This window comes from Opisthorchis viverrini, assembly GCF_000715545.1.
Source record: "Opisthorchis viverrini unplaced genomic scaffold opera_v5_69, whole genome shotgun sequence".
NCBI classification, from domain to species: domain Eukaryota; kingdom Metazoa; phylum Platyhelminthes; class Trematoda; order Opisthorchiida; family Opisthorchiidae; genus Opisthorchis; species Opisthorchis viverrini.
The window spans coordinates 696,744-706,284 of record NW_008751725.1 but is presented as its reverse complement, the minus strand read 5'-3'; the positions used below and the strand labels follow the sequence as shown (position 1 = coordinate 706,284).

At 40.4% G+C, this 9,541-nt stretch overlaps 1 protein-coding gene across 1 annotated transcript in view; it reads right to left on the bottom strand.

Moving 5' to 3' along the window:
* T265_04286 (hypothetical protein) overlaps positions 1 to 5,332 on the bottom strand; it is a gene marked incomplete at both ends in the record, with an annotated part of 49,879 nt that extends 44,547 nt beyond the window's left edge. Inside the window, 2 exons of the mRNA XM_009168985.1 lie at positions 3,930 to 4,154; positions 5,128 to 5,332. Coding sequence (XP_009167249.1) covers positions 3,930 to 4,154; positions 5,128 to 5,332 — 430 coding nt within the window. The remainder of the gene's footprint in view (positions 1 to 3,929; positions 4,155 to 5,127) is intronic.
* Positions 5,333 to 9,541: the final 4,209 nt, after the last annotated feature.

The window sequence follows — 9,541 nt, the reverse complement described above, 5'->3', positions numbered from 1 at the left end:
ATGCGCACTGCTGATGATTCCCAATAAGGATGAAACAGCTGTACAGTGCTTCTCGGCTTTTCAGCATAGATTGGCTTCACTTGCAGGACGAAATCTACACAAAATTTCAGCTAAGTGTTTGGTTTCCAGCTAATTTCCTCGGCTTGAAATGATGGAAACTACACGTTAGTTTAAAAAAGTAACATTTTTGGTTTACTTTGATTTATATTTGGCTATCCATGACCGCCATTTATAGGTTGCTGGAACGTCTATAAGAAAGGTGCGGTTGGATGGATGTCAAGTGCCTTCGGTTAAGCGAGAAATGCCCAGGCAAACCTGCTAACCCAGATCTACTGTCGGAACTGGTCAGCTTGATAAAAACCGACGGATTTTAGAAACATACCTGCGCACACATTACTGTAGGAGTGGAGGTCTAGGTGCAGGAGTGCAGGTAGATTACGATTCTAAACGGCTAAGTGTATTCAGCAAAAAAAAACGAACAAACATTCTATGGATTCATCCATCAACAGAGGTATTTTGAAGTAATTGATGAAGCGAATATTTTTAGAGCGGAATTAAAGTGATTTCTTTTTATGCTGCCCTAGAAGCCACAGGAGTCTCCCCGTACTGGTGAATATATACATATATATATNATAATGTATTACAATCTATATACTTTTTGAATGATATCCTACTAATTTCGGGCGTCCAGGAGGTAAACAACAAACACTAGAAACGTGTAACCGGCTAGTTTTTGGTCTCATAGATACTTATATTAATACTTACAATAGATTTTGTTAGTGGGAAAGGTAAAACCAATGAACAAACCTACCGGCAGCAGATTTGATGCTGAGGCAATCAACCATTTGCCAGTTGATCTAACTAAAGAACAGTTTAGTCGGAGAAAATGGGGATAATCGTGTCTCAATGAGATTGGAAATAATGGTCAGTTACAGAAAACGGTGTAGGCCAGGCAAATTGAAATGCTTCTGAGCATAAATAGTTGTGATGAATGAACAGCTGACGTCATCTTGACCGTTGCCAAATTTGGCTATTCGACACCTTTGAGCGTTTTCATGAAATTGGTTTGCATGCCAAATTGCTGTAAGTGCTGCGACCAAATCGTCTAATTCAATGATATCTGCTAATGAAGCATTTGTAGCCCTGTTAACCCCGCTAATCAAATACTCTGGAAAGTGCTCCCTGTCACTTTCAGGAATAGTCTAGTATTTCTAGCCAATCTAACATGTCCTGTTGTAACAAGCAAAATAGCAGACATAGAGGGCTTCTACAGGGCTATAAATTTTACTGTTACGCTAAGGTTGCAAAACTAGATGGGGACAAATAAGAGATGAAACACGTTAATCGTGGTTCACTGCAGCAGTTGATTTACTAGTCGTTGACTGAACCTTTGTAGGCGGTGGGGCTATGTATCCCAGATTCGTTTTACATGGTGGCGCGCGTTTTGCGTTTCCTTTTCCAAGATTTTCCAGCATTTACAAGCATTATTTGCCCCAAGGTCATCTTCACAGGAAACGTATATCTGATGCACGCGTTTTGAGCACGGTTTCTCACCGTCATGATCAGCTCAGGTTTGTTTCCTTGAAACAACACCACTGAAATGGCTCTAGTGTTTATCCACAATTACTTCTAGAGGACTGTGGAATAACCTGTCCGGCGGGACGATGATATCGAGAAACAAAATCTGGTTTTCTGACCCCATTTTCAGGACTTTCCGTATATGTGGATGGGTCGTACTCAATACTATTGAAAGGTCTGCTTGGTTCAATGACTACAAGCGTAAAAAATGTGTCGGACGCGTGCCAGTTGTGAATAATGCACTGGGAGATGACAACTAATGGCCGCGTATCTCATAAAATAACTATAAAAAGTAAAGCTCACAATAGGTGCCCATGGCTGTTTTGATTGCCTGAAATAATTGCACTCGAAAGATATATTTCGCACAAGTAGAGTTACTGTTTTGGGTCTTTCAGTGGGAAAAAACTTGCTTTAAAGTTTTCGGTTACAATATGGTGCAACAAATACTCCATAGGTTTTGGCAGGAGCACATTGCTTGTAATGTTACTGATGACTCTTCAACAGTCTACGTCAAGTTTTCCCCTCGTGGGGCCCGTCAGTTGGGACTCAGTTGCATTCCCAGTTACAAATATTTGTACTCCGATAATCACTTGTGGTTTGGGGTTAGACCAAAACATTAATTCAGTAGAAACCCAGTGACTGCGCCTACCGGGTTGGGATAAGGACGAAACCGTTCAACAGTGGTCGTAAGCTATTTGTTAACCATACGAGTGTTGTGTTCCGTACAGACATTTTAGTGCGTAAATTTAAAGTGGTCTTCGTGCAGCATAATCGGTGGAAGAAAATTCTGAAAAAAGATTCAGCTGGAATTCACTTGGGTCTTCGGTTTAAATAAAAAAAAATTGCAAACGGATGCGCTTCGACGTTCAACGAACAGAGACCATCTGTCTGTCCGTTTGAAAGCACAAAGTTGAAAATTTCGCAGACTGTGCTGTAACACCTTGCTGAATAATTGATTAGCGCGTGATGTAGCAAATTCACCTTGCATAGTATTGTTAGCAGCAGAACATTTAGTTTATGAATTTCAGACAATTCTCGAAGTCTCGGAACAGTTAGCTCTCTTGCCCCCAACTGATCAGTTGTGGATAAATCTATGTTCCTCGCTTGTTTCAAAACCCGCGCCAGTTTGGCCATCGAATTCTCTCACCAAAACGTCTTACTTTTGTTGGTTTCATTTTTCGTATCCCGGAATCCTGATTGAGAAAGGCTCTTGTTCTATTTAAGCGATCATTTTACCGAACAGAGCCTTTGACAAGTGTAGACACAATATTGGTTTCTAAATAACTGTTGGTGTTTTGGTGTAATAGATGTTTTATGCTACAACAGTCGATTACGTACTGAGAGCATATTTTGACATGCTGAGAATTTAAGTGCTCAAAAATTAAATCTGATCAATTTCTTGCGGCCCGTCACTTGAATAAGTAGAGATACCTCTGAAGTTTCACAGCTATTCAGTTGGTCTTATTACCAAGCCAAATAAAGGTCCCAAGGGCCAAAGTCTAGATGATGTCTTCTGCAGCAAATTTTAAATCTTTTCTAAACGATTAATTTCCCAGTATTACAGTATTCATGTCTAGAATTTACCAGTAAAGGAGAAACATTAAAGCACCCAAAAGAAACCTTGTCCTTAAAAAGAGACTGAATGAAATCCAGTAGTCCAAAGTTGACAGTCTGTTAAGTAAAACTACGCATCAAGAAAATTCCAATCCCTCATTAGAAAACAAATCGATGCAATTAAGTTCATAGTCAAGAAATACAAATACAAAGTTATTTTGGCTACGAAGCAGTTGCAACTACTAAAGAGCGTACTCCAAAATTGACGTGGATTTTCAGCAGATCAGTCCGCAGGTTTGAGATTCTCGACAAGACTAATTGTCATCCGTCATTAATCTAACATCTTCAGCTATCACACGTTTAGATTTTAACTTACCAATATGCTTTACCCGGTGAGGATGTAAGCATTTTTAATGTTGCAAAAGATAGCGATTCTTAAGATATAGTTAGAACTTGGAGTACGCTTCTTCGGTGACGTAACAACTGCGACAGAAAGCAACGTTAACCAAACCAAGAACGGGGTAATTTGTGGATGGCTAGTCTGATGCAAAAAAGCCAAGAGACTAGCCTCTAGGCTGACGAACACTGCGATTATTGTGCGAATACTGAATAGTGTAAAAATGGTTTTCCACAAACCAGCCTGCAGTGGACTACAAACAAAACGACTTTGGCGCAAACAACACGATGAGATGTCAGCGCAAAGCCAGAATTCATCTTCTGTAGCTTGAAAAACTTTCTCAATTCTTAGGTCATACAGCATTTTGTGCGATACAAAGATAACCCTTTGTTCAACTTACCACAAAGCGATCGTTGCAGACTCAGGTGCTCCAGGTCATGCAAACATGCATCAGAGCTTGCTGTTATCAGCTGATATTCCTTGAGTGCAGACTTCAACTCCAACCTCGCCTCAATCGTTGCATCCGGACAATTGCCAGCACAAGTATCAAGCCTGAGTTGATAGTGGCGAAGCAGATTTCCTGGTGTGTACAGCCCACCAGTGTATTCGAGGTATGCTGGTACCCCTATTATACAGTTTTAAATATGCAAATATACAATGAAAACAGCGGTTGGGTGCATAAGATAAAGCAATGAACCTACTGTATACTATTTAGGCTTCGAGAACTAAAGTCTTATAAATACTGGATGGTGCCTACAGATAAAAAGTTCAGTGCTTGCCCTTTTAGAATGCAAGAATGGTATGTAACAGAACTGCTCTTGAAAGAAGTAAGATCAGATCGTAGCAAGATCAAATGAAGTAAAAAGATGGACTTTTGTGGGCGGTATGCTGCCGACTTTGTCGTTTTTAGAAACAGAAAACTGTCTCCAATTTTGTTTAATACCCAAGTACTGGCTTTTAATTTTCGAGGTACTTTGTGAGGGGATTATGGAAACCCTTCACAGTTCATACTCGTTAAAGATGAGAAACCAAACTTGTCTAGCAATCTAGCAGAACAAGGGGTTGAAGATGTTTCATTATCTATTCGCATTCTGGTTAAGGATACCACTAATGTATCCGCTCAGTTCCTCCCAAGAAATCTCGTAATTTAATAGTCACTCATATTAGCAGTTTGTATGTTACATTCCACTCATTATCTATTCGCATTCTGGTTAAGGATGCCACTAATGTATCCGCTCAGTTTCCCCCAAGAAATCTCGTAATTTAATAGTCACCTATATTAGCAGTTTGCATGTTACATTCCATACACTCTATAAGCTTGGCAAGTATAAGTGACAATAAGTCTGTCTTTTTCGGTGCTCCTAGTCATTAATGGTAGTGTTGGATCGTAGGTATCTCCACAGATAAAACTACTGCTTTTTCGCAGGTGAAGCTTGAACCAAGTTTCCATTATCCCAAACTGTTTTAGCCAAGTTAAACAACAGGTCGTGCATAGATTGTAAACTTGCGCATTCTAAAACCGTTCCCTTTTAATCTGATAACGTATAAACTAAAAATATTGGCTATGTATTTCCAGCGGATCTGAAAAATTTACTTACCTTTCCAACCCGGTTGACAGCCCTCTTCTATCTGCTTCACCATTACATCAACAGTAGCCTTTCTGGGTGTTGGTCGTCGGCAGTCCTCGGCCGTCACACGGAACATATACGGATGGCTTCCTTGCAACCTGTCTTGCACCCGAATCACCCCTAAAGATAACGGAGCCACAGTCAAGTAAATCTCAAGATAGATAAAGAAACACATTCAAAAATCAGCACAAGCTTACAAAATGACAAAATCGTCACTGTTTGTAAGGACGCACGTCAAATTTCAATGCACTTCCTCAGTTCTTACTAGACACTGATCATTTTGCAGCAAAAACTTTTGAAACTTCTTTGGCCTAAATGTTGATTCCAACCAACTGTTTAGTTATGCGTTTTACGCCTAAAACAATTATTTTTTCTGAAGAAGATAATCCATCCCTTATTTGAATCCAAATGAAAAATAAGCCTGTGAACACAGAAAATTATGAGCCACTTAAGTTGCGGAACTACGACAAATGCTACTCTGAATACTTGAAGAGCTTGTACTAGCGCTTCAGCCGTAGAATCGTCGCTTAGCCACTTGACAGGAAGAGGATGCTTTTGTAAACAAGCGATTCTTCCAAAACGGGAAGCGGCTTCAGTGGGCGCCTAAGTATTTAATTGACAGGGAGATGTCTTCTTGGGAGAAATAACTAAGATTACTGTCCTTTAGGCTGTCTGCAATATTTTACTGCAATTTGCTAGATTTACTTCCACTTTCGTGCCGCCGTTCGCGGCAGTAAAAATTAACAGCTAGGCATAAATGATCACCTCTTCAGGCTTTCAAAGACCCTTCCACGAGAAAGGTAAATTTCAACAGAAAACTTGTCAACTTCCTAAGGAGAGTTTAGTTTTTAAAACGGGTATGTGAAGATAATGTGGAGAGAGCTGACGTTCCGATTGAATACACCCTTACGGATTTCGAACTTGGTTCGTTAGGATAGTAATACACAGTTTTATCCTGCTGGTCACACGAGATTGCTTTAAACCCACTGAATCAATGAAACGTCTAAGTCCCTTCACCACCCAGTTTGAACGCCTTGGTACACTTCGAAAATTGACACAAGGGTTGATTCTCCATCTAGTTCTCCTCTATCAAAAGGTCTCCCCAGACAAAATATTTGGGTCCAGTCCTGGAAAAATGATCATTTTGTGGACAGACAAAAATATAAACCTGCCGGAATGGCGTCAAAGCGGTTTGCAATTTCTGATCTTTTATTCTTTAACAAGAGCGGCGTCTTAGAAATCAGGATGATAGATTGATGCGTAGCCCTGAAGAATTGGGATGTTAGAACGCCAAGTTTTTTCCTGTCATCTGTGCACTTCGGATGCCGAGTTGCGTCTGGGCGATCGCGCCTTTTGAACAAACCCGTAATCCCATAGTTTGTGTGATTTGGAATGATTTATACAGTGTACACCAGGGACTAGGGTAAACGGTGTTTGAGTAACTTGTTCTAGTTACAGCTAACAGCGACGCAAAGTCGGCCGTCGATCAGGTGGCACTTGGTCTGTTTGCCGAGATTGGAACTCGGCTTGCAAGTTTTCCGTCTCCAGTTGAGGAGACATCGTCAGTGGACGGTTTACAATGTTTCCCTGTATGGTGGCGAAATGTTTATATGCCAGTCGCCAAGCTTGGCAAACAGACCAACTGTCACCTGATCAACGGCCAATTAACCCACCCGAGCGACCAATATTCAGACACTGCGAACGGCACTAAGTACAAATGTTGGAATCGATAGCATGTTTTGAAACAATTCCACTAACCTTGCGAGTAGTGTCGTGCCAAGTATTAAGATATTGTAAAATTTGCAACCCAAATTTCTATCCAGTTGGAGTTTACTAGCACAACGACCGGTCAGACGAAACAGAATCCTGAGCTTCCACAAACTTGCCGAGAAAAATCAAAATTTCCCACTGCTTCCCCACATGCTGGGTGCACCTGCCAAATAATTTTGGCAAAATGGTTATATTGGTGCTGTGATCCGAAAAATAAAAATTGGGTACATCGCTTTTGGGCCGTGAACTTACTGAAATAAGTGCTTTAGGTTACTAGGGTGGGAGCGAAAATTTGATAAATATACACATTCATCCAATTTTGTAGGTTTTAAGTGATCACGTTACCAAATGGCTAGGATGTCTGAGAGACCGGGAAAATCACTGGGCAGTTATTCCACTTTTCCACCGGTCAGCACCTAAGGCACAAATTAGCGCAACTCCGTCTGTTCATATTCTGTCTGTTCTCTTTTATATATCTTAGTAATATACCGGTTAGCTGAGCTTCCTAGGCAAGTCCAAAAAGAAGGTTTTCAAGGCCCCCCGTCCATCGTTTTGAACGAACAGACTCGTCTACGAAATAACTGGGCTATTACTGGAAGGTAGAAAAAAAGACTGTTCTCACGGATACTTCGTGAATAGATTCGGACAATGAAGACTGAAGGAACTGTACACAACCACACGCCATGTTCCAGTAATTCTAAAAGAAGCTAAAAGTGGGTGTATACCAAACCTCATTGATTGACGGGAAGAATTACGATGAAATTCTGGGAAGCAGATGACATTCACCTAGTGTTTGGCGTTGTGTCTGCGACACCCGCGCGGAAACAATTAGCATTAGTAGGTTCGTAGGTTAAATTTTGATCGAATTTCAAGGCTCAAACTGTCTTCCTGCGAAAACTGAGTTTTAAAATGGTCCAGTAATGTCAAATAGTGCCACAAAGGAACAGTCGACGTTAGGATGCAGACCCTCTTATTGGCTCTTCGTGCCACTGCCAATAAAGATATTCGGTGCCCACTAGCCACACGGCATGAAGTGTTTCATTTATTCTAATTCGTCATTGACAACCTAGTGAGCGGGTGGGAACAGACTCGTTTTAGCCGCCATATTATGTCTACACAATATGTCCGTCTTGATAATACTACATTGTTTATATCGTAGTGCTACGAGTTTATCCCAGCCTTCGCTTCTTTTTTCGTCCCTATTTTATCGGTGAAAAATATTGAACCGGTACAAATCATGGGCATCTAAGCGGACAAGAAGTCCATTATGTCAAAACATTTACAACTGAGTAAGAAATTATGATTTTCTGACGCTTGCTAATTTTTTCATGCGGTTGAAACACGGAATATTTCTCCCGTTCACTCAAAAAAGAACCCTGCCCACAAACAGGGCTGGCACTGGATGAGAATGGCATTCCCATATCTCGACCGCAGAAAAATGTTTGTGTGTGAGTGTTCAGTAAACTGTTTGTATGCTATTTATATGTTTGGTTACTAGGAAGATCTGGGTAAAAAGGTAATCCAACCGCGTTTTTAGCCAAAAAGATCCCACTGTTTCTAGGTATGGCAATTTTAACCTGGTTAAACTGGTTAAAATGACTTAACATTCCAGTTTTAAAAAGAGTGACGAATTTCTAGCGTCAAATTTTACTTGATCTCAGACCAAAATGGATCAGAATCTCACAGCAAGTTAAGCATTGGTAACGATATAGTTGGCGTTTAATATACAAACAGAGTATATAGCATACAGTTTAAAACTAGCTAAATTAAATTTCAACGATGTCAATCGCTGGTGAGTGGTTATCTCCAAAAGAACAGTATGTTATGCATTTTGCTAATGAGTGAAATAGGCCTGACAATTTTTAGCTAGACAAGCCAATCCTCTTAGCTGAATCAAGACAGAAAATAAACCTAACCTAAGGTCTAATTACAAGACGTTTGACCGTTTTGACTTACTCAGATAACTAAACAATAAAATAAGTCATTCATATAAGTTTGATCCATGATGCCGAGTAGTTTGACACGTGTTAGCAAATCATTTGCCCGTCCAACTTATCCGTATAAGAAATTTCCTCAACACTGATTTGAACAATAGACATGGACAAGTTGCCTTTCAATCATTGAAAACTCAAAGGACTTAGTTTCTACTGCATCCGAAATGTTTCAGAAACAAGCGCACTATACCTGCTCAATCTATGCTTAGGAATTCGGTTCGGGTGTAGACAGTTTTAAATAGCTGTCATGGACAGTAAACTATTCCACGGATGACCTCTCTCCTATCGTCTCACATGACCAGTTCAACGTTCTAAGGAGATTTATTTTGATACATCCACGAAACGCAAGGTTTCAAACTGTGCATCCGAGACAAGAGCAACTGTTCTGACTTGGTATTCAGTAATCGATGCGAAGGAATACATACGAAAAAAGCGCATGTGTATTGGCACTAGAAATTGACTTCAATGTGGTGCGATTCAGTACTGATTTTGCGAGACATCGCTGGTTGATAGAGAAAACAGTTGGTAATTGATCAGGTGGCTGTTGATCTGTTCGCCGAGCTTGGCAATTGATTTGCAAACGTTTCGTCACCATTCGAGGAGACATCTTCAGTGCGCTG